This window comes from Mustela nivalis (assembly GCF_964662115.1).
Source record: "Mustela nivalis genome assembly, chromosome: 6".
Classification (NCBI taxonomy): domain Eukaryota; kingdom Metazoa; phylum Chordata; class Mammalia; order Carnivora; family Mustelidae; genus Mustela; species Mustela nivalis.
The window spans coordinates 83,160,841-83,184,705 of record NC_139025.1 but is presented as its reverse complement, the minus strand read 5'-3'; the positions used below and the strand labels follow the sequence as shown (position 1 = coordinate 83,184,705).

Genomic DNA, 23,865 nt, shown 5'->3' with positions numbered 1-23,865 from the left:
ACAGATAATTACTGTGGACCTCCTCTGTGTGCCAGACATAGTAATAAATGTAAGTTTCTCCCCTACCTCAACCTTTTTAGAGATGATTCTACTCAGTGCCTCCGCAGATAAACCAGCTGTTCATGCTAAGAGGTGACCCTATGGCTGCCAGTATACATTATGATCACATTATTTTCCCCAAAAGCCAAGGATAAAACTCTGACACAGCAATCCTGTAATCCAACACTCCTCTCTTTGTGTATAGAATGCTTTATAGGCAGAACAGAGTACAGGGTGGGAATCTGAGCTGCATGCATCTCCTTTTGGATATTTTAGTTGATAAGACCATGCAATCCAGAAGAGCAGGCTGGAATTCTGCCAAATGAGCTCAGATCCTCAGAAAAACTAATGACATTCATCAGGCTAGAAGTAAGGGAGGAGTCAGTGTCTCTTCTTTATGAATTACCAGAGCTGGCATGGAGACCTTAAGCATTGAAAGCCCTCCTCTCCCACATACACATCATTTAGGATGAGTGCAATTAATCTTCACAAAGTTCCAATTTTCTTAAGAGGACAACTAAACTTTTAAATTTAATTTAAACGCCAAATATGAAATTATTTCCAGAAAATATTTAAATATAGCCCTCCTACTTTGTTAAATATGTACATAATTCACCCATTCGATAACTTACCACTACATATTATGAACTGGTGAAGTTCTGAGAATCCTTTAACTGGCTTACACTTAGCCAAAGCTACAATTACCTTTCATACTATTCCAGATTTATACAGTTTTCTGCCTTATGCCCACTGCAGTACACACCCAAGGAAAGAGCCTATTATAGCATCTTCCTTTTTTTTTTTTTTTTTTAGTATCTTCCTTTTGCATCTCCTCTAACCTCCCCTTTCAATGGTAGATCCCTAGAGACCCCTTCTGCAATTCAAGAGCCCTTCACCACAAACAGTTTGAAAAGCATTGGTTATAATCACTACATCTGTTAATTCTACATGACAAGAGTGTGGAAGAAACTATAGAATAAGGGAGTTCCCAAGAGATCATATTGGGGTGCCTGGGTGGCTCAGTAAGCTAAGCATCTGTCTTTGGCTAAGGTCATGATCCCAGGGACTGGGGATCGAGTCAAGCTCCCTGATCAGTGGGGAGCTTCTCCCATTCCCTCTCCCCCTGCTGGTTCTCTCTGACAAATAAATAAATAAAATGTTTTTTAAAAAATCATATTCTGTCATTCCAGCGGTCCATCATTGAAGGAAATACCAAAGTGGGCTCTATAACCACCACATACTAATGGGTGTTCCTCACAATCATGCATAACACAGGTGCCCAATAATCCCTTTGGACTGGTCTTTGAGTGAGATCCTTTTATTATTAGGCTCCTGCCATAGCACCCTCTTCCTAAACACAAAATGGGTTTTTATGTACTTTGCAATTCATGCATCTATTTCTTCAATATTTTTATTCAGCTTTCTGTGCCTTTTACATATGTGCATGTTTTCTGTCTTCGGCTTTAAAATTCTGAAACATAGATCCTGATGCTAAACACCATAGTTTTCTTTATGGAGCATTGTGTACACAGTGCTGTGTGCCATTTGATGCTTGAAAATATTTTCTGATAATATGATGATGACACTGGGATCATCACCCAATGGCTGGGATTAACCAAGAAAACCACGAAACCAAGAAAAGAGTGGGGTAATTAAGAGATACCCCCAGTCAGTCTTTCTAGGACATTTTCTGCCTTTTAAAGAACAGCCTGCTGAATGCTCATCCAGCATGTATGTGCAATTTCAGTATTATCATAGTTTGCCTTTGCAGCTGTAATTAACAAAACCTAATTCTAGCAGGGCCTGAGATCATAGACCTGAATCTGTGCCCTTACCATCCATCTGATCAGTGTGTGGTCCTTCCCTATACTTTTCAGGTCTATTGTCTAACCTCGTTGTCAGACTCGATGGAAGCAGAGCCTGTGGTTGACTGCTGCTGACCCTTATACTGAGGCTATACGCTAGCTAAAGGCCTCATCTCTGCAGTTGCCATGGAAACTGTCCCCTTCTTTTCCCTACAACCTATTCTGGCTTTCTGCCTCCACGTGGCACTCTTGTCTGATTGCAGAAGATGAGGCCTGCACATCTCTTCTCCAAGCTTTGCCAGATTCAGATCTGCAAATGGTGGGGCGGAGATGTAGCAGAACATTGTTTCATGTGTCACACAAGGTGAAGCACCACCACCATCTGATATTTTGCTAGTACTCTTATTTCTCCTTCTCTGCTATGGAAAGGATTTTCAGGGCCATGTCCATTTTTTTTCAAATTGAGATAAAATTGACATGTAATATTAGTTCCAAGTAAGGGCATATCCAAACAGACTGCAGAGCAGACTGGCTGTTTTGCTCTCATACATGCCCCATGATAAGGACTAGGACTGCAGTGAGGTACTTAATATTCAGGCACTGTCTAGTCCTCCTCAGGGCCTCCAGAGAGGTGGGGGATTAGAATCAGGAACTGTGCTCCTTTCTACCCTGTACTATCCCCCAATCCCCCCCACCCCCCCCAAAAGTGCTGCTGGAGCCCAAGCACAAAAGACAGGTTCTCTGATACATACATGTACAGAATGATTCCAATTCTTGGGTAAAAGATGCTGGAGTGCAGAGTAAGTGATGGGGACACACTGAGGAACAGGGGAGGTAAGACTAAACAGCACACACCGTTTTCCTAAGGACGTTCTAGTCAGTCATCTAACAGTGCCAGCCTCCTCAGTCCTCTTTCCCATCTCCGGTTCTTGGGTTTTGGACTGGTCAGCCTCTTCGGTTCAAACACTGCCCCTTCTGTTTTGAGAAATCCCTGGGGGAAGTAACACCACTGTCTCCCAAGGTTACCAGACTCACTGTGTCACATTTACTCGTAGTCGGGTGCGTTTTACTCAAATCCCCCTTGCTGCAGTCTGAGCTCATTGCACTGGACTCCTGCACTCAGCAGAGATGGAGACTAGCCAACCACTATCTTCGGAATAACAACTCACCAGGGACTCAGGGCTGGAAGGTCATTCTGTCCCTCCAATACTGCGCAGCCTTCCTGAGCATTCCCCGGGCCTGGGGAGATGAGGACAAGTAAACTAAGGATGGAATCTAGGACCGGAAAAAAAAAAATGCACCAGACAATGATAATACACCGGCACAGATGGAGACAACGATACAAACTGGGAGAGAGACAGGAGGGACAATATGGCTCCCCTCAGTTCTGGCGAGGCTGCGGAATTGCCAGACAGTACTTATTCCGGAAACATCCTAACTAGAAGCTTCTTCCGGCGCCGAGGCAATCGACTCGCCCCTCCACCCGGTCCCTCAGAGCCCCACCCCTGCCCAAGTCGGGGTGGGAGCTCTGTATGGAAAAAACGAGATGGGGAAGACAGGGGCAGCCACCACCCTGCCGCCGCGGGTGTTCGCAGGGCCAGAACGCCGCTGCCCCAACCCGGCCCCTGCGGCGCCAGGGCTCCACCCCCTGACAGGCAGCAGCCAATGAACGGGTCCTGCCGCCGGCCTTTAAGAACCGCGCACACTCTCCCTGCAGCGGACGTTGCCGGCCTAGCACTCCAGCGGAGTTTCCATGGAGACCGAGGCTGGGCCTGGGCGGCCTAGCGGCGTTGCCATGGAGACAAGTCCCGGGCTGGGGCTCCGAAGCCCCGGCTCTCTCCTGGCTCAGAACCCCGCGGAGCCACTGTGCGAGGCCGGAGCCGCAGTGGCGGCAGCACGCTGGGACCTGCGGAAACACTCTTTGCTCATCGTGATCGGTGATATCGGTACAGAAAGTCAGCTGAGGGCCGTGCGGGCCCACCTTGAACAAGGTGAGCCGCTGTCCTGGCCATGCTTGGGGCATCCTCCATCCCGTGCTTTTCCGCCATCTGTGTACGTCTGCATTCTCCATCCCTAGGTTGCACGGACTGAGATCTGCTCTCCCTGTTAACCTGTATCATCAGTCCTGGTCACCTGCATCTTTCATGTCGTGCGTCCATATCGTCTTTAGCTACTAACATTCGCTTCCTCATCCCTGCCGCACATCCCATGGCGTTTTTGCAATCTCCCCGAGGCTAGGGAGCTCTGCTCCCCTGGGGCCACCCTGGTCACACCCCTCCCACTAGCAGTGTCTCTGGTCAAATGTCTTGAGGGTCCTCACCATCCCCTGCAGAGTCCATGTTCCTACCTTAGTTTCTTCTTTAGGATCTCTGAACAGGAACAAGGTGCTTTCTGAACGCCGCAGACAAATCTTAAATCTCTCAGTGCCAGCGGTAAACCTGAGAGTGACCTTCGTGGCCAGAAGCTCCTCAGTCCTCACCTCCCTCTCTAGTTGCCTGCCTATGGCGCAGTGCTGCGGAGCCACCTGCGGGTGGAAGCAAGCCCGGGAGGGGTGAAGGCAAGGAGAGGGCATAGAAGGAGAGTCTAGAATATTATTTAACTGTAAAGACCAGGAAGGGAGCCCCCAATATCTGGGAACCGGCCTTTGTCACTTCTATCCCAACTGGGCAACTCTGCGAGAAAATGACTATATACAAACTCATTAATGACCAAGTTTAGCCTAAACTCTGCCCTTCTCTCTCTGGCTGAGGCAAAGCTCAAGAAAGGCACGAGATGGAAAATAGACATAGGTATCAGCCACCTTTCTTAAAGACATCACTGAGGCTGATTATGGCAATCCTTACCCTCTCGCTGTCCTTGCCCCTTCTGGAGCTTTGGAAGTACTCCCCTAAGGCCACCTCCACTGACCTTATCTAGAGCCCTCTTTTTTTTCTCTCTCTCTCTCTCTCACAGGGATTCTCTCCTGGAACATTGACTTATCGTCCTTTGACTTGAACCAACAATTGAGACTCTTCATCACCCGGCACCTAGCTCACTTCTCCTCAGAGGTCAAAGGTTAGGACTAGTGTCATTTGTTTCAGTTGGGCGAGGGTTGGTTATAGAAGAGCAGAGTTCCAGTCTCTCTGGCAGAGCTGGCTTTGTGAGAGGTTTGGATTGGGCAGAAGGGAGGTACTCTTGAGGGGTAAGTTGCAAAGCTCCAAAGCTATCCTTGCATATCCAGTACCCTTTGCAGACAGATGGTATAATGGTGGAGGGAGCCTGAAGAACAGAATGTCTACCTGAGAAGAGGGTGGTTTAAGGAAAGCTGTTGACATGCACTAATGGAATGAGGTACTTCTCTTGAGTGATCAATCATCCCCCATGCAAAAATCCACTCTTTTTGTGTTCCCCTTTCTGTATATCCTAGCCTTCTTGCTTCCCTTTATAGAGAACTGTGAGTCCCCCAGTCACCTTCCCAGGTCTTTGTTTAGTGCCTTTCCCTCAGTTTGCATGGCCTATGGTTTCAGGATTTCTGGTTCCTTCTTTGGTTCAGCCAACAGATCTCCAGAGCAGAGCAGAATCCCGGTACCAAAGGCTGATGAGCACCATCAAATCCAGGGTGGAAGCAGGGTCTCCTAGATTTGCTGCCACAAGAGCTGGTCACACTCAGATTTGGCTCTGAGATCAAAGTTCACAGGATTCAGTTTCCCATTCTGCTGGGTGGGAAAAATGGGTTAGGGATTTAAGAAAATATTTTAGGAGTTATCATTCCATGTCAGTATCTGTAGGGTGACTACAGAAAGCCCTATATCCCGTTATAAAAGTAGTGGGCATCTGGTCATGATATCAGTAAATGCTGACACACCAGTTCATGTGCCAGTGCCTTTATGGAATGTAAAATCCAACCACTCAAAAGTCACTGCCACCAAATGACTGAAATCCTATCTTATACAGATAGTTCTCAATTAGCCAGTGTAGTGGATAGTCACTTCCCCTTCTCTTCATACTCCTCCTGCTAACTGCCCCATCTTTAGTCATTTCCCTGATCACTGACTCCTCTAGAGATGCTCCTAAAAAGAGGCTATGAGAGGGTTAATATGACTAACATTCCATTATCCTAGGAGTATGTGCAGCATTTAAAAAAATGAAGCTGGCATCTCCTTCATGTGACTGGCTTCCTGTGAAGCTAGCTACTCACTGTTTTGAGACTGCCTTCTCTTTAGAATTAGTCATGTCATGGCTCCCTCCATTAGCACTGATGATTGAAAATCAACAGTTTTGCTGTTTATTACTTCTAGGATCTCCGGTGTAAGCTGGATAAGGAGATGACAGCAGTTGAAATGAATGACTGTATTGAAGTTTGGGGGTTATCTGCTGATGTTGACAATTTACACTGAATTCTCTAACTTTGTCCTCCGAACAGAAATTTAAAAGTAGGCTGCTTTCTGGAATGGTGTAAGAATGAACAGAACTTAAACCAAAACGTTTACCCATTCTTCAGATTAACATTGGGAGATCCTTGGGAAGAAACTTAACAGAGAGGTGCATAGTTACCCTCAGGCACCTTTCAGAAATGAGCGCTACTATATAAACACTTACTTGACCTTTTTTTTTTTTTTTTAAAGATTTTATTTATTTATTTGACAGAGAGAGATCACAAGTAGGCAGAGAGAGAGGAGGAAGCAGGCTCCCTGCTGAGCAGAGAGCCCAATGTGGGGCTCCATCCCAGGACCCTGAGATCATGACCTGAGCCGAAGGCAGTGGCTTAACCCACTGAGCCACCCAGGCGCCCCTTACTTGACCTTTTTTAATCAGAGTTTTACCATAGTGTTCCCGAGGAGCATAGGGCAATAGTCCCAATGCTCACTTTAGCATACTGAATTTTTTTTAGGTGTGGACATTTTCATGGTGGCCCATCTATGTCCCTGGAGAACAGTGGAGAATTTCCTGGAAAAACCCACAGGGCTCAAGACAGCCATAGCCCCACCCTTGCTGGCTTCTCTTTCAGCTGTCCCCACAAACAACAGCTCACAGCAGCTGCAGACACTGTCCCGCCCTTCAGCCTCCCGTCAGAAGAGAGGCAAGGGGAACCAGGCTGCTGGGATGGGCTTAAGGATATATGCTAGTCTGTTATGACTTAATCCTTTCTGCCCCCACCCCCACCCCCACAGGCGAGGCCACCATACTTCTCACCTCTCCTCAGCCCTGGGACAAATGGCCAAGAAAGGGAAAAACATGTATCCTACAGCATCAGGGCAAGTGCACTCATTCCTATCCACTCTCCACTCCTCACTGCTGGAACACAGACAAGGAAGGACCCACTGATGGACAGTCAGTGGCCCAGCTCCTTCTAGCGGTCAAATCTGGTAAAGGCTTTACAAGGTGAATTTTGCACCAGAAAGTCTCCAGGGGTGACTTGGAGCCTTCCTTTCTAAATTCTGCAGATAATCTGGAGCTTCCAAGCATTGTAAAACAAACCCAGAAACTATTAAGACATGGAATACTGATTTTAAACAACACTCTGATACTTCTATTGGGCACCTACAGGAAATGAAGAGACTTTCAAAATTTATAATTCATGATTGATATTTTAAGACTTTAAGAAACATACTGAAGGATCAGTTTGTAGGCCTTCTGTGTGACTCTCCACGGATGTGCTCTGAAGGTGTTGGTTCTGTTATTCTGCAAACATGAAAGCCATTCTATATTAATATAGTAGCTCATTAACCCCTACAACTGGGGGTCTGCACTGCTGTCTGAAAAGGGAAAGCAGTAAACATGAGTAGTATTTTAAGTCCCTTCCTGCAGACATCTCCAATTCTGGGTTTGCCTGGGAGCTAAGGGTATACTCTAGAGCTGGTCTGGTCTGAGATTCTGATTTAGGATTTTCCTGGTCATAAATTCTCCATGAAAGAGAAACAGACTTCCAGGGGCATTTGTGCACTGCAGGTTCAGGATTCTAGGAATGAAGTACTTTTTCATCTCTTATGCCGTTCATTCTTCCCTGCATTATTAGATGGTATTAACACTATGCTCATTTTATAGTTCAGGAAGCAAGCTTTTGGAGAGGTTAAGTGGCTTGTTTAACAGCATGGTTAATAAAATGGTAGAGTCAGGTCTCAAATCCAGGACTTGTAGTCGCATTTTGAGTCTGAGCTCAGGCGTTTCTCTCTTTGGCATCTCACTATTTCATTGCCGAGACCCTAGGAATACAGCAGGTGAAGGGTCAGTTGTGGTGGGTGGCTGTTCAGAGGGTGAGGGCTGAAGGAAGACTCTAGTGTGAGTTGGAACTATGCCCAGGGTGTGGCCCTTGGGGGCAGCAGCTGAGAATAAGGATGGGCTCTGCATTGGGCTGGGATATGTTATTTTGTTCTCAAGCCAAATGTTTACTTAAGTTTCCTTCTTAGCACACTCCAGAGAGCCCTAGAAAGCAGGTAGAAGATAGAAGGTTTGAGGTGGGAAGAAATAAGAAATATGAAGTTGAAGAAGGGAGGAGTTTTCCTTTTGTGATGCTCAGAACTCAGCCTGGTTTGTGTTGTGTATCTCTGCAGATGGCCTCCTCAATCCAAATGGGGCTGTTGCCATCTTGCTGCTTTGCATCTCCGGATCTGAGCAAGGATTCCTCCTCCTCTGTTCTCCCTTCTCCCCCCTCCCCCCCAAGTTCTGGTGACTCAGCTCCTCCTCTCCTCTGGCTACAGTTAAGGGGGGGATGGAAGATGCTGAGAGCAGAGACTATTTTGGCTTCTCTGACCTTCAAAAGCAGCTCTTGGCAGTCTGGGGCAAGGGTGGGGCTGGTGCTTGGGTTTGAGTAGGTGGATGTCAATGTGTGGAAGGCATTAGGAGTTGTCCAGGACTGGGGATGGTTGAAGGATGCAAAGAGGGCGAGGAAGGACTCTGTGCGAACATGAGCATCACAGGATTGGAACCTTGTGCTAGAGCTCTCAAGAGCCTCCCTTTGAGTCTTTTGATTCCTGAGTCAGGGGTAGAGACTAAGGGAAACAGGACCAACATTGGAAGGATTAAGATAGTATAAGAAAGAGACATCAGAGAGAAATTAAAAAGTACAGAGACAAGGAGAGTACAGGGACACAAGACCCTACAAAGTCATAGACTTTTTTTTTTTTTTAACCCAAACACGTACTTTATGCTGCACTTAAAAATTGGCCTATAGTAAGTAAATCTTGCTTGGGCCTGGGCCCCTGGTGATTCTCCTTGGTCCCTGTTAACTCTTTCACTGAATGTCAGTGAGTGGCAGAATGGCCACTGAGTGGCAGAAACCACCCAGCCTCTTCAGATCCAATGACCCAAGAATTCCAAGTATCAGTGCTAGTGTGGCCACTGTGTGGTGTTGCACTGACATAGAACTACAAGCAGCTCCCAGAATCCCTGTGCCCCACCCCGGATGGGCTAGGGACAAGTGTCCACTCTGGAATTTCAACCTACCCTGCAATCTAAAATGAGACTTATTTCTACCCTCCCCGGGTTTCTGCAGCTGTGGCTCAGAAGCCCACAGAGCTCAGCACAAACCCTTCCCCAGCCTTCATCTCAAGTGGTCCACTCTTCATTCTTGCCTGTCCCTAGTCCCTTTGTCTCCTGCTCCTCCAGGAACTGAAGGTCATTCCCTGGGTCTGAAGGGAGAGGTGGCAGATGGTTCCTGAGGAAAGGGGGAGGGCCAGGCAGCCCAAACCTCCTGTGTCCCTGCAGTGTGCCCTAGAACAGGGCTGTTGACTGATGCTAAAAGGGTCTTTCTTGACTAAACAGCATCGGGGGGGAGAACGGCCCTGGGACCATTGGAAACCACCTGGGCTCTTTGAACTGCTAGACAGCTCCGCAGCCCCCCAGAGCCAAAGAGAAGCCCCAGAGCATGACATGATGAAGGCAAAGAAAGAGTTAAGTCTCCAGTGCCTCGTCATGGACCAGCCCCTCGTCCCGCCCAGGCGCCGCCCTCCCCATCAAACGCCCCCCCCCCCACTCCCACCCCAAGTGCGGCAGACTCTTCCCTGAAGCTGCCGGCTGAGGCCGGAGCTGCAGCCTCCATGAGGGGCTCCCGCCCACATCCCAGGGTAAGAACCTAACCAAAGGGCTTTGCATGGGGGCGGGGTGGGGGGATGCTGCCGTAGGAGTAACGGGAAAGGAGTTGATACCTATATCTGGTTTGTTTGGAATTAGCCCAGCACGATGGGCAAAGTGGGGGAACCGAGAGGGAAGATGAACATTACTGGCTGTGGGGTCGGCCTGGACCCATGACCAGGTGGAGGCCATTGGACGCGGGACTGTGACAGTCCCTTCTCAGGCTGGGCTGGGGCGGGAGACATCACCCAAGGGTCAGCAGCAGAGGATGGTGTCCCTCGCTCTGTCTGGCAGCCCGCGGTGCTGGAGGAGTTTAGGGGCTATCTTTGGGCAGAAGCAGAAGAATCTGAAGGAAAGGCGGATGTTACGGGACTGCGCCTAATGGGAGGGTCTCTGGTGTCAGCTGCTGGATTGCTCAACTGCTTCTATGCTGGGGGTGAGCAGAATAGCGAGCTTTTGCCAAGTAAGGGAAGGTGGTGGACACTGGGGCACCGGGAAGGAAAGGGAGTAAAGGGTCATTAAGACGTGGCACTCGCCTCTTCGCAGACCAACCTATTCACAGTGGGCTCCCCGCTCCCATTCCCCGCGGCCAGCTTGAGACTCTAAGCCCCCACTTCTGGCTCCCTCCGGCTGCGAGCACTCCCTCCCCAGCAGCTGCCCTGCATTCCCAAGTCCTGTCAACCTCACAGGTTCCAAGTCTCAGCCCCACCCCCACCCCATCTCTGCTTCTCTTCCCAAGATGGGGGCTCTGGAACAGAGGCGCCAGTTTCTTCTCCCTCTCTGCTCCCCCCCCCATGCAGAGGCAGCCAAGAAAATGACTTGTCATGCTGGGGTGGGGGGTGGGGGCGGAGCTGGAGTCTGAGCTCAGCGCGCACACTCGCATACACTCACACACTGCGGCACACTGCAGCTGCCCAAGCGGCCCCCCCTCCCCTTCTGCCTCACTGCGGAGACACCTGCCCTCCTGCCTGCTCAGCCTCAGCACCCGGGCCCGCCTCCACCCCAGCTTTGGCTGTGGCAAGCGCCCCTGCCTCACAAGAAGTCCCTTCCAAAGAAAAAGGAAAAACAAGTCCACTCCCTTCGGTGGGATTGCTGAGGGAGCAGAAGGGAGAAATCAGGTTTTCTCCCAGGCCTCAAAAGGAGGGGTACAGGATACAGACCATTTCGTTGCCTGTCAGAATTAGCACATGGGTGAGGAACAGGGATCAGAGAAGTCTAATGGTCATACACAGGGGACTATGAGGAATGGGCTGCTAAGGGGAGGAAGAGGAAAGCAAATCAGTCTGTACCACAGATATTTCTCTTCAGACCATCCTAGCTTGACTGTTTGGGCCTGTGCATCTGTGTTGTGGGGAGTGCAGGAACTGCCTATGCCTATGACCAGACCATGGCTAGCCTGGCCCTTCCCTGAACCTTGATATCCCTCACCAGCCCAAGCCCTGCCCCAGCCTGTCTCTAACGTGTTTCTCATCCTCTGAATTGACATCAAAGCTTCCTTCAGTTGCCAAGTTAATAGAAAAGAACCCTTGAACTCCTTTTGGGCCCTACCCACATCCACCTTACGTGAGGTTTGTTCTTCTGACCCCATCCACAGCTCATTTCCCTGCAGCTGCAAGTTTGGCCCCAAGCTGCCAGATCTTCCTGATCCTGGCATTAGGGCTTGTCCTCCTAACAAAGGCCCTGGCCCCAGGCTTTTCTCATCCAAACCCCAGAAAGAGGAGAGAGCTGGATCACTTAATCTAGGGGAAGGTTATGAGCTCTTCCACCCTTATCTCCCAGATAGCCCCCTTGCAGGCCAAGTGTTCAAGTCTGCATGCAGCAGCTAGGAAGGCCCAGAGCAGGGGATGGCCACATCCTCCTCCCTTATCTTCGAACCCGCCACCTTTTTGCTGCACTGCTTGGTGTTTCCCTTGAGTCTGGAGAAGGAAAGTAGATAGGGGAGTTGAGGCTGTCTTGTCTTTCTCCATGGCGTGGGAAACACCCTGAATCTCTCCATCCTTGGTTGTTTCTTGTTGGTGGGCCCCTAACTCTAGTTTGTGGCTTTCCGTCTCCATGGCAAAGGGTCCGTGGGAGAGGGGTAAGGATGACAGGAGACACTGTTCACAGGGGATGGGCTGTGGGGCAGTGAATCAGGCCTCTCTTGTGCCTGAGGATATGGAGGTGAGGAGGGAGAGGGAATGGTGGTGGCAATAGTATGATTGTGTGTATGTTTTTGAGTGCAGGCTTGGCCTCTGAGGAAGTAGAAAACAGAATGAGAAATTACAGTCCTGTTTCTCCTTTTTGAATTGTAAAACCCCAAAGGTTTGGAGAGATAGAAACTGAGTCTTTTGGAATGGGAGTTCTGGCCTTGGATAGGGGATGGAAAGGAGGATGGGGAGTCTGTAGACACTGCAAAGAAGTGTCTATGTCCTTATTTCCAGGGATTCTACTGGCATGAAAGCCTAGGACAGAGGCAGGCTAGTGAGAAGAGAGCTGAGTAAGGATCATGATCCCGGGAGCCCTCCCTCCAGCTGAGCCCCCCATCCCCAGGCAGCACCAGGAGCTTAGTGCTCCAGAGGGACAAAAGCTTCTTGTCAATAGGCTAGCCTGAGGCAGAAGTTCCGGGCTGAGGGGGTATGGGTACCAGACTGAGCAGGCAGAGGGCGTGGCAGATGAAGGGAGTGAGAAGACTGCCAGTGTGTGAGAGGGGAGGAGGAAACCCTGAAAGAGAAGGGCTGGAGGAGCCAGTTCCTAGACCTTGCTCAGCAGTATCCAGAGTGGCAGGATCTAAGGCTAGCTGGGCTTCTCTTTCCCCTTAGTCCCATTTTATGATACTATATTCTTTTCTCTCTTGCCCCACACAATGCCTCTCCCTTTTAGTCTATACCCACTCTCTTTAATACAAAATCCTGCATCTCTCCTCCCTCAGGCCAGAGGACCCTCTCCCACCAGAGTGAGATCCTAGAGACCATCATCCTGGTAAACCCCAGTGCCGACAGCATCAGCTCTGAGGTAAGATCAGGGCCTGAGCTTTGCCACTAGGGCTCGCTGGAAATGTTATAACCCGCCTCTGCCAGTACTACTGCTGGAGGGCCCAAAGTGCCTAGACTTGGCTTTGAACCATCTAAGCTGCCCTATGATCCCCAGCCCCACACTAGAGATGTTGTGGGCCTACAAGTGGGGAATGTGTCCTAGCAGTACTGAGGGCAAGCAGGAATAACCAGGGCCCATCCCTGGGTTTCCTCCATCCGTGAACACTCCCATCTTTCCCTTCCAGGTTCACCATCTCCTTAGCAGTCCATCAGCTCACAAACTACTAATCTTGAGTGGACAAAGTTTAGAGCCCGGGGGAGACCTCATCCTTCAGAGTGGTACCTACTCTTACCAAAACTTTGCCCAGGTCCTTCACAACCCAGAGGTAAGCTCCACATCTGCATATCTGGGAGGAACAGAATATGGGGTAGGACTAGAGCTGTGGGGAGGGATCCAAGCATGGGAAAATCTCAGGTTGCTTGACCAGAGGGAACGCTGGCAGAAAGGTAGGAGGAAATCCCCTCACAAAGCGATGGAGACTAGCAGATTGAATCTAAGTTGGCTTAAGACAACCCCAGGTCTCTACCTCACCTGATCAGCCTTTTGTCTCCCATTCTTCTAGATTGCCCAGTTGCTCAGCAATAGAGACCCTGGGATCCAGGCCTTCCTCACTGTTTCCTGCTTAGGGGAGGGTGATTGGAGCCACCTGGGACTATCCAGTTCCCAAGAGACCCTGCACCTCCGACTAAACCCTGAGCCCACGCTGCCCACCATGGATGGTGTGGCTGAGTTCTCCGAGTATGTCTCTGAGACTGTGGATGTGCCATCTCCCTTTGACCTGCTAGAGCCCCCTACATCAGGGGGCTTCCTCAAGCTCTCCAAGCCTTGCTGCTACATCTTCCCTGGTGGCCGCGGGGACTCTGCCCTCTTTGCCGTCAATGGTTTCAACATCTTGGTGGATGGTGGTTCTGATCGCAAGTCCTGCTTCTGGAAGCTGGTGCGGCACCTGGACCGCATTGACTCAGTGTTGCTCACACACATCGGGGCAGACAACCTGCCAGGCATCAATGGACTCCTGCAGCGCAAAGTGGCAGAACTGGAGGAGGAGCAGTCCCAGGGCTCTAGTAGCTACAGCGACTGGGTGAAGAATCTTATCTCCCCTGAGCTTGGAGTTGTGTTCTTCAACGTGCCAGATAAACTGCGGCTGCCTGATGCCTCCCGGAAAGCCAAGCGCAGCATTGAGGAGGCCTGCCTCACTCTGCAACACCTAAACCGCCTGGGCATCCAGGCCGAACCTCTCTACCGTGTGGTCAGCAACACCATTGAGCCACTGACCCTCTTTCACAAAATGGGTGTGGGCCGGCTGGACATGTATGTCCTCAACCCTGTCAAGGACAGCAAGGAGATGCAGTTCCTCATGCAAAAGTGGGCAGGCAACAGTAAAGCTAAGACAGGCATTGTGCTGGCTAATGGGAAGGAGGCTGAGATCTCCGTGCCCTACCTGACCTCTATCACTGCTCTGGTAGTCTGGCTACCAGCCAACCCCACTGAGAAAATTGTACGTGTGCTTTTTCCAGGGAATGCTCCCCAGAATAAGATCTTGGAAGGCCTGGAAAAGCTGAGGCACCTGGACTTCCTGCGGTACCCTGTGGCTACACAGAAGGACTTGGCCTCTGGTGCAGTGCCTGCCAACCTCAAACCCAGCAAAATCAAACAGCGGGCTGACAGCAAGGAGAGCCTCAAGGCCACTGCCAAACCAGCTGTAAGCAAGCTGGCCAAACGGGAGGAGGTGGCTGAAGAGGGAGCCAAGGAAGCTCGCTCAGAACTGGCCAAGGAGTTAGCCAAGACAGAGAAAAAAATAAAGGAGTCATCTGAGAAGCCCCCAGAGAAGCCTATGAAGCCCGAGAGGGTGAAGACAGAGTCGAGTGAGGCCCTGAAGGCAGAGAAGCGAAAGCTGATCAAAGACAAGGTGGGGAAGAAGCACCTGAAAGAAAAGATATCAAAGCTGGAAGAAAAAAAAGACAAAGAGAAAAAAGAGATCAAGAAGGAGAGAAAGGAGCTCAAGAAGGATGAAGGAAGGAAGGAGGAGAAGAAGGATGCCAAAAAGGAGGAGAAGAGGAAAGATACCAAACCTGAGGTCAAGAAAATTTCCAAGCCAGACCTTAAGCCCTTTACCCCTGAGGTTCGTAAGACCCTCTACAAAGCCAAGGCCCCTGGCAGGGTCAAAATGGACAAGAGTCGGGCTGCTCGTGCAGAGAAGGAGCTGTCTTCTGAGCCCCGGACACCCCCAGCCCAGAAGGGGGCTGTACCACCCCCAGTAGTCAGTGGGCACAGGGAATTGGCTCTGTCTTCACCAGAGGACCTCACACAGGACTTTGAGGAGCTGAAGCGTGAGGAGAGGGGGTTGCTGGCTGAACAAAGAGACACAAGAATGGTTTCTGGAGAGAAACCATTCCCTCCAGACACTGCAGAGGAGAGACCTCCGAGCAGAAATGGCCAGGGGATACCACCCTCTGTCCCACGGCTGGAACACGAAGAACCTATGATGAAGGAGAAAGAGGTTGTCTCAGATGTCCCTGAAGAACAAGGAAGCAAGGATAGAGGCCCAGACTCTGGGGCTGAAACAGAGGAAGAGAAAGAGACCTGGGAGGAAAAGAAGCAGAAGGAAACAGAGAGGCTCCCTGATAGAACAGAAGCCAGAGAGGAAAGTGAACCCGAGGTAAAGGAGGATGTGATAGAGAAGGCCGAGTTAGAAGAAATGGAGGAGTTGCACCCTTCAGATGAGGAGGAAGAGGAAGAGACAAAGGCTGAGGGTTTTTACCAAAAACATATGCAGGAAGCCTTGAAGGTAACTCCAAGGGGCAGGGAGGCCCTCGGTGGCCGGGATGTAGGACTCCAAGGCAAAGCTCTTGAGAAGGAGACCTCGTCCTTCCTAAGTAGCCTGGCCACACCTGCAGGAGCCACTGAGCATGTCTCTTACATCCAGGATGAAACAATCCCTGGCTACTCAGAGACAGAGCAGACCATCTCAGATGAGGAGATTCATGACGAGCCAGAAGAGCGCCCAGCTCCACCTAGATTTCCTATAAGTACGTATGACCTCCCTGGGGCTGAAGGTACTGGCCCCTTTGAAGCTAGCCAGCCTACAGACAGTGCTGTTCCTACTGCCTCCAGCAAAGGCTACGGAGTGCCAGAGACTGAACTCACCTACCCCCCCAACATGGTGGCCGCCCCTTTGGCTGAAGAGGAGCATGTGTCATCGGCCACCTCAATCACTGAGTGTGACAAGCTTTCTTCCTTTGCCACATCTGTGGCTGAGGACCAGTCTGTGGCATCGCTCACAGCTCCCCAGACAGAGGAGACAGGCAAGAGCTCCCTGCTGCTTGACACGGTCACAAGCATCCCCTCATCCCGCACTGAAGCCACTCAGGGCTTGGACTATGTGCCATCGGCTGGAACCATCTCACCCACCTCCTCACTGGAAGAAGACAAGGGCTTCAAATCACCACCCTATGAGGATTTCTCTGTGACTGGGGAGTCAGAGAAGAAAGGAGAGATTGCAGGGAGAGGGTTGCCTGGAGAGAAAGCTGTGGAAGAGGAAGAGGAGGAGACCACAAATGCAGAGAAGTCTGAGAAAATTTCTAGTCAATTTGGAGCTCCGATGTTTGGTGCCCCTGGGCATACCCTACATCCAGGGGAACCAATCCTTGGAGAAGTGGAGGAGCGCTGCCTCAGCCCAGATGATAGCACAGTGAAGATGGCCTCTCCTCCACCATCTGGCCCACCCAGTGCCACCCACACACCCTTTCATCAGTCCCCAGTGGAAGAAAAGTCTGAGCCCCAAGACTTCCAGGAAGCAGGCTCCTGGGGAGGAACTAGGCGTATACCAGGTGTGGGCAAGGAAGATGCTATAGAGCAGGTAGTTAAGCCAGGGCCTGAAGAGGTCGCACTAGAGGAGGAGGGAAAGTTGCCTTCTCCCAGGAATCCCCCTGCCCAGGAAGCACCTGTCAGCATTGTTGGGGGACATACAGGCTGCACTATCCAGCTGTTGCCAGAACAGGACAAAGCAATAGTCTTTGAGACTGTGGAGGCAAGAGAGCCCCCAGGCCTAATTCTGGGAACAGAAGCCCTTCCCAGAGATTTGAGAACATCACTCCAAGAACCTGGTGAAACTCAGAAAGATGAACTGCTCCAATTTCCTGACCAAAGCCTCTCCCCTGAAGATGCAGAGTCCGTATCTATACTCAGTGTGGTCTCCCCAGATACAGCCCACCAACAAGCCATCCCCAGGTCTCCCTTTGGCCTGACAGAGCAGCAGCTACACAAAGACCTTTGGCCAGAGGTATCTCCAGAAGAAACCCAGTCACTTTCTCTCTCAGAAGAGAGTCCCAGCAAGGAGACCTCTCTGGATATCTCTTCTAAGCAGCTCTCTCCAGAAAATCTCGGCACCCTCCAGTTTGGGGAACTAAGCCTTGGAAAGGAAGAAAAGGGGCCTCTAATGCAGGCTGAGGACACTTCTCACAATCTAGTGCCTGCATCTATTCCAGAACCCCATGCAGCCCCAGTGTCGCCTCTCCCAGATGGAACCACTGCATACCCTGCTCTGACAGACACCACAGATGAGAGCCCTGATAGGAAATTACCTGCCAGCCCCTTCTTCCATTCTACATTGTTGGGAGATGGGAAGCATTCACCTGGTGTGATCAGCAGCCCGAGTGAACACATTCTGACACCTGAGAGCTCCCTCACCAAGAGTCCTGAGTCTTTGCCAAGCCCTGCCATGGAAGGCATTGCCATGGAATGGGAAGGTAAAGTTTCAGAGTTGAAAGACAGAACCCCAGAGCAGAGGGACGAGGGGCCTGAACCAAAATATGAAGTCTTACAGCAGGACAAAACTCTGGAACAGAGGGATATTGTGGAACAAAAGGATACAGCCATTGGTCAGAAAGATAAGGCTCTGGAAGAAAAGAACAAGGCTGTAGAACAGCAAGATAAGTGTCTAGAACAAAAAGGCAGAGACTTAGAAAAAAAGATTACAGTCCTAGGACTCCAGGACAAGGCCCTGGAAACAAAAAACAAAGACATAGAACAAAAAGACAAAATTCTAGAACAGGAGGACAAGATCCTAGAAGAAAAAGATGAAACCTTAGAACAAAAAGTCAAAGACACTAAACATAAAGACAAGGCTCCAGAGGACAAGGTCCCTGAACTGAAGGGCAAAGCCTTAGGACAGACAGACAAAGCCCCTGAACAGAAGGACAAGGCTCATGGACAGAAGGATAAGACCTTAGAACAAAAAGACATTGACTTGGAACAAAAAGACAAGACTCTAAAACAGGAGGATGAGGCCTGGGAAAAGAAGGATGAGGCCTTAGAAGAAAAATACTGGGCCTTGGGACAGAAGGCTGAAGCTCTGGAACAAAACAATAAGGCTGCTGAAGAGAAAGACAAGGCTCTGGAAGACAAGAACAAAACTCAGGAGCAGGAGAGCCCAGTGCAGGAGGATAAAACCATGAAACAGAAGGAGAAGATCCTAGAGGAAAAATCTCGAGAAAAAGTTGAGGCCATACAGCAGAAGGAAGAAACTCTGCTAGAAAATACCAGAGCTCTGGGTCTGGAAGAGAGCCCAGTGCAGGAGGACAAGGCCCAGGATCAGGGAGAAAAGCATGGGAAGAAGCGGGATGTGGTCCAGGAGTGGCAAGAAACATCCCTGTCCAGAGTGGAGCCAGTTGGAGAACAGAAAGAGGCTGCTCGGACATGGGAAGACACCTCTCCTGAGCAGGAGGGCAGGTACTGGAGGGGCAGAGAGGATGTGGGCCTGGAACAGGACACATACTGGAGGGAGCTGAGCTGTGAGCGCAAGGTATGGTTTCCTCATGAGCTGGATGGCCAGGGGGCCCGGCCACGGTACACAGAAGAGAGGGAAAGCACTTTCCTCGATGAAGGGCCGGAAGATGAACAAGAAGTGCCCCCACTGGAACATGCGCCCCAGAGCCCCTGGGCCTCAGACTTCAAGGGTTTCCAGGATCCCTCACCACAGAAGGGGCTGGAGGTGGAGCGCTGGCTTGCTGAGTCACCAGTTGGGCTGCCACCAGAGGAAGAGGACAAGCTGACCCGTTCTCCTTTTGAGATCATTTCTCCTCCAGCCTCCCCACCTGAGATGGTTGGACAGAGGGTTCCTCCAGCCCCAGGACAGGAAAGCCCTATCCCAGAGCCTGAGCCCATGCCTCCTGTGAGGAATGAACCCACCACCCCCTCGTGGCTGGCTGACATCCCACCATGGGTGCCCAAGGACAGACCCCTGCCCCCTGCACCCCTCTCCCCAGCTCCAGCTCCCCCGACACCTGCCCCAGAGCCACACACTCCTGCGCCCTTCTGGGGCACAGCTGAGTATGACAGTGTGGTGACGACAGTGCAAGAGGCAGCAGCGGAGTTGGAAGGTGGGCCATACTCCCCCTTGGGGAAGGACTACCGCAAGGCTGAAGGAGAAAGGGAAGAAGAAGGTGGAACTGGTGCTCCTGGCAGCAGCCCTCAAAACTCAAAGGTCCCAGCGGCCAGCGAGAGCCATGCCACCAAGGAGCCTGAGCAGATGGAGCCCGAGGAGAGAGAGCCCACACCCTATCCTGATGAGAGAAGTTTTCAGTATGCAGACATCTATGAGCAGATGATGCTCACTGGGCTTGGTCCTGCATGCCCCACCAGAGAGCCTCCGCTTGGGGCAGCTGGGGATTGGCTGCCACACATCTCAGCCAAGGAAGAGGCTGCTGGCCGAAACCCGTCTGCAGAGAAGGAGCTTTCATCTCCTGTCTCACCCAAGAGTCTCCAATCTGACACTCCAACCTTTAGCTATGCAGCCCTGGCAGGACCCACTTTACCCCCCAGACAGGAGCCTGAGCCAGGACTGAGTGTGGAGCCCAGCCTTACCCCACCTGCAGTGCCCCCCCGTGTTCCTATCCCACTGAGCAAAGGCCCAAGCCCTGCTCTTAATGGTAATATCCTGAGCTGTAGCCCAGACAGGAGAACCCCATCCCCCAAGGAATCAGGCCACGGTCACTGGGAAGATAGCACTAGTGACTCGGAGCTGGAGAAGGGGGCTCGGGAACAGCCAGAGAAAGAGGCCCAGTCCCCAAGTCCCCCTCACCCTGTCTCTGCAGGGCCCCCCACATTGTGGCCTGAAAGTGAGGTACATTCCAGCCCTCCCTCAGACTCACACCTAGGTCCTGCCCGACCCAGCCTGGACTTCCCTGCTTCAGCCTTTGGCTTCTCCTCATTGCAGCCAGCTCCTCCACAGCTGCCCTCTCCTGCTGAACCCCGCTCGGCACCCTGTGGCTCCCTCGCCTTCTCCGGGGACCGAGCTCTGGCTCTGGCTCCGGGGCCCCCCACCAGAGCCCGGCATGATGAATATCTAGAAGTGACCAAGGCCCCCAGCTTGGACTCCTCGCTGCCCCAGCTTCCATCACCCAGCTCTCCCGAGGCTCCTCTCCTTTCCAGTCTGCCACGACCTGCTTCACCAGCCCTGTCTGAAGGCTCCTCCTCAGAGGCCACCACACCTGTGATTTCAAGTGTGGCTGAGCGCTTCCCTCCTGGCCTGGAGGCTGCGGAACGGGGGTCCCGAGAGCTGATCCCAGGAATGGAACCAGCTGCCCACAGCATCTGGGATCTCCCTTCTCTGAGCCCAGCACCCCCACCTTCACTGGACTTGGCCCCAGCTCCAGCTCCAGGCTTGCCTGGAGACACGGATGATAGCACTCTGCCCTGCCACCTGGAGTGCACAGGGACCCCCACCAAGAAGTCAAGTCCCTCTGAGAGTCCCTCTGGCGATTGTGCCACCAATGGCCCAACTGAAACCAGCCCCAATCCCCCAGGCCCTGCCCTGGCCAAGGCTGAGAAAGCAGCAGCTGAGACCTGCCCTGCCTGGGAACGTGGGGACTGGCCTGAGGGAGCGGAGAGGAGTTCCCGGCCTGAGGCGCTACTCTCCCCTGAGCAGCCACTGTGCCCTGGAGGGGCTTCTGGAGGTCAACCCAGGAGTGTCTCCCCTGAGCTTGAGGCTGGGCCCCAGGGATGTGCTGCTGAGCCTCGGCCACACCGTGGGGAACTCTCCCCATCCTTTCTGAACCCACCTCTGCCCCAATCCACTGATGAAGGTGACCTCTCAAGTGAAGAAGCTCGGCTAGTAGGGAGAGGGGGACGGCGCCGGGCAGGGGGCCCAGGGGCCACAGGGGGCCCATGCCCTGTGGCTGATGAGACACCCCCAACATCAGCCAGTGACTCAGGCTCCTCACAATCAGATTCTGATGTTCCACCAGAAACTGAGGAGTGTCCGTCCATCACAGCTGAGGCAGCCCTCGACTCAGATGAAGATGGGGACTTCCTGCCTGTGGACAAAGCTGGGGGGGTCAGTGGAACTCACCATCCCAGGCCTGGCCATGACCCACCCCCTATCCCTCAACCAGACCCCCGCCCATCCCCTCCTCGCCCTGATGTGTGCATGGCTGACCCTGAGGGGCTCAGCTCAGAATCTGGGAGGGTAGAAAAGCTACGGGAAAAGGAGAAGGCACAGGGGAGAGTAGGGCGCAGGGCCCCAGGCAGGGCCAAGCCAGCATCTCCTGCCCGGCGTCTGGATCTTCGGGGAAAACGCTCACCCACCCCTGGTAAAGGGCCTGCAGATCGAGCATCCCGGGTCCCACCTCGACCACGCAGCACTCCAAGCCAGGTCACCCCAGCAGAGGAAAAGGATGGACACAGCCCCATGTCCAAAGGCCTAGTCAATGGACTCAAAACAGGATCATGTAAGTATAAAATAAAAGGTGGGAGAGTTGGTGGGTTGGGGTTGGGTGTGGCTGGTCAAAAACTCCAGGAGTAGAGGGGCTGTGGGAAGAAGAAGATTGCTAAAAGTTTTCTACTTTACCTCTCCAATGAGTCCTGGCTTATCTCTACAGCCGCCTTGGGTTCCAAAGGAGGCTCTGGCCCCCCTGTGTACGTGGATCTCGCCTATATCCCAAATCATTGCAGTGGCAAGACTGCTGACCTTGACTTCTTCCGTCGAGTGCGTGCATCCTACTATGTGGTCAGTGGGAATGACCCTGTCAATGGAGAGCCGAGCCGGGCTGTGCTGGATGCGTTGCTGGAGGGCAAGGCCCAGTGGGGGGAGAATCTTCAGGTGAGTGGCAAGGGATGCTGAAGAGGAGGTCTGGTCGAAGCTTACTCAGAGGCAATAGTGGAACACAGTCTCTATTCATAAAAGGACTGAGCCCTTTCTGTGGACAGTGGGACTACTTCCTAGACCATCAGGCATGATGACCCATCCTCCTCACTTCTCTTCACATTGTCACATCAGGCACTTCTTGTCTCCTTCCTAGGTGACTCTGATCCCTACTCATGACACAGAGGTGACTCGTGAGTGGTACCAGCAGACTCATGAGCAGCAGCAACAATTGAACGTCCTGGTCCTGGCTAGCAGCAGCACCGTGGTCATGCAGGATGAGTCCTTCCCAGCCTGCAAGATTGAGTTCTGAGAGAACTACTCTCCTTTCCCCAAGGATCTGCTCCCCCAGCTCCCTTAGAGAATGGCTATTGCTGAGTCCTTTGGGGTTGAGGGACGTGGGAGCTGGGGTGGGAGAGATGGGACAGGATGTCTTATTGTGGGAACTTGGGCTGGGCTAAGTGGAAGGGTTGTCCCTCCCCCTCATCCATACCCGAAAGGAATTTCAAAACCAAAGGCAACAGGGAGAGGGTAGAAGGAGGGTAAAAATTAGGATAGGAAGTCATCTGATGCCTGAGAACCCCAGAGTACCCCTTCTCTTAACACTACCAAGAGTTTGTATTGCGGGGGGAGGAAGGGTGGATCTCAGCAACCTCCTCCTTCATAGAGCGAGATCATATCCCCAGACCCGGGGACCTCTTTATCTCTATTTATTTAGCATCTTAAGGAAGGATCTCCAGTAGTAATGTATGTGACCTGGGGGGCAGGATTCTGTCAGTGAGGTGCCCAGAGCTGCGCTCTCTCCTCCATCTCCCATTCCCTTACCCACCAGGGTCTAGGTTCCAGCAGGGGTTCAGGGGTCCACCACTGCTACACTATCCCACTGCTTCCCTCCATATCTGAATGTCTCAGTCCAAAACTTGAAGCTCTTTTGACCAATAGACTGGTGAGAGAAGAAAGTTGCTTATCCTCCCAGTCCCTGCTTCATACCATTCACATCCCAGAGCTGTGTTCAGACCAGGCCTATTGGGCAGCACAAAGGGGCAAGGAGAGCCCAGCCCCAATCCCCGAATTCGTCCAAGCTCCCTGACCTTTTGAAGTTTTCACCCACCCATTCCAGTTATCCTCATCCCTTTTCGTCCCCTGCTTGGCTTCTCTGCATGTGGTCATCTGCTGTGGCCTGGTGTGTAATGGGTTAAAAATAAGCCACTGCCTGACATCCCAACATTTGACACCCCAGCAATGTGTGACTCCCCCAACATTCCACTATACCATCCTGCAGCTGAAATGGGAACACTGGTTGCCTTTCCAGCCCCAAACTCTTGAACAGAGGATCTGGGAGGTTGAGGCCATGCCAGAGAACTTGGGGAAGATGAGAGGGAGGAAGGGAAGGAGACGAAGCTGAGCTAAAGCTGAACTCCTACTGAGTAAGATGAAAACTGGCTAAAAAAAAAAAAAAAAAAAACAACAAAAAACACACACACAAAAACACAAAACACCCCAGGAGAGGACCTCTCCCCAAGCAAGCCAATGAGCAGCCCTGCCAGACTACTGCCGGACTGAGAAATCCAGACACTCGCCAGGGCGCTCTCTGCCAAAGGACTGTGTGGAAACCAAAATGAGCCGGCCTGTTTTCTTCCTAGCTCCCTCCCTCCCTGTGCTGCTGTGCTCTGCTCCTCCCCACACTTCCCTGCTATAGTTCCCAGCTGCTGTAATGGAGCCACCTCCAATTCTAACAATAAAATCAAGTTCATTACA

The 23,865-nt window shown here is 51.7% G+C and overlaps 1 protein-coding gene and 1 long non-coding RNA gene across 3 annotated transcripts in view; one reads left to right on the top strand and one right to left on the bottom strand.

The window, feature by feature from the left end:
- LOC309867099 overlaps window positions 1-4,265 on the bottom strand; it is a 26,458-nt gene extending 22,193 nt beyond the window's left edge. Inside the window, exons 1-2 of the long non-coding RNA XR_014312977.1 lie at window positions 4,192-4,265; window positions 3,014-3,083 (exon numbers count right to left, since the gene is read on the bottom strand). This is a non-coding gene — a long non-coding RNA (uncharacterized lncRNA). The remainder of the gene's footprint in view (window positions 1-3,013; window positions 3,084-4,191) is intronic.
- Window positions 3,555-23,865, top strand: MAP1A (microtubule associated protein 1A). 2 transcript variants are annotated; one of them, XM_082735357.1, is made up of 7 exons: window positions 3,555-3,835; window positions 4,797-4,898; window positions 12,802-12,884; window positions 13,150-13,290; window positions 13,528-21,694; window positions 21,845-22,065; window positions 22,265-23,865. In XM_082735357.1, exons 1-7 carry the CDS (start codon window positions 3,598-3,600, stop codon window positions 22,418-22,420), a joined length of 9,108 nt encoding a protein of 3,035 aa, XP_082591483.1. In that variant the 5' UTR covers window positions 3,555-3,597; the 3' UTR covers window positions 22,421-23,865. The 2 variants fall into 2 exon arrangements, with proteins under 2 accessions (XP_082591483.1, XP_082591484.1); XM_082735358.1 differs by lacking the exons at window positions 3,555-3,835; window positions 4,797-4,898 and adding an exon at window positions 9,799-9,886.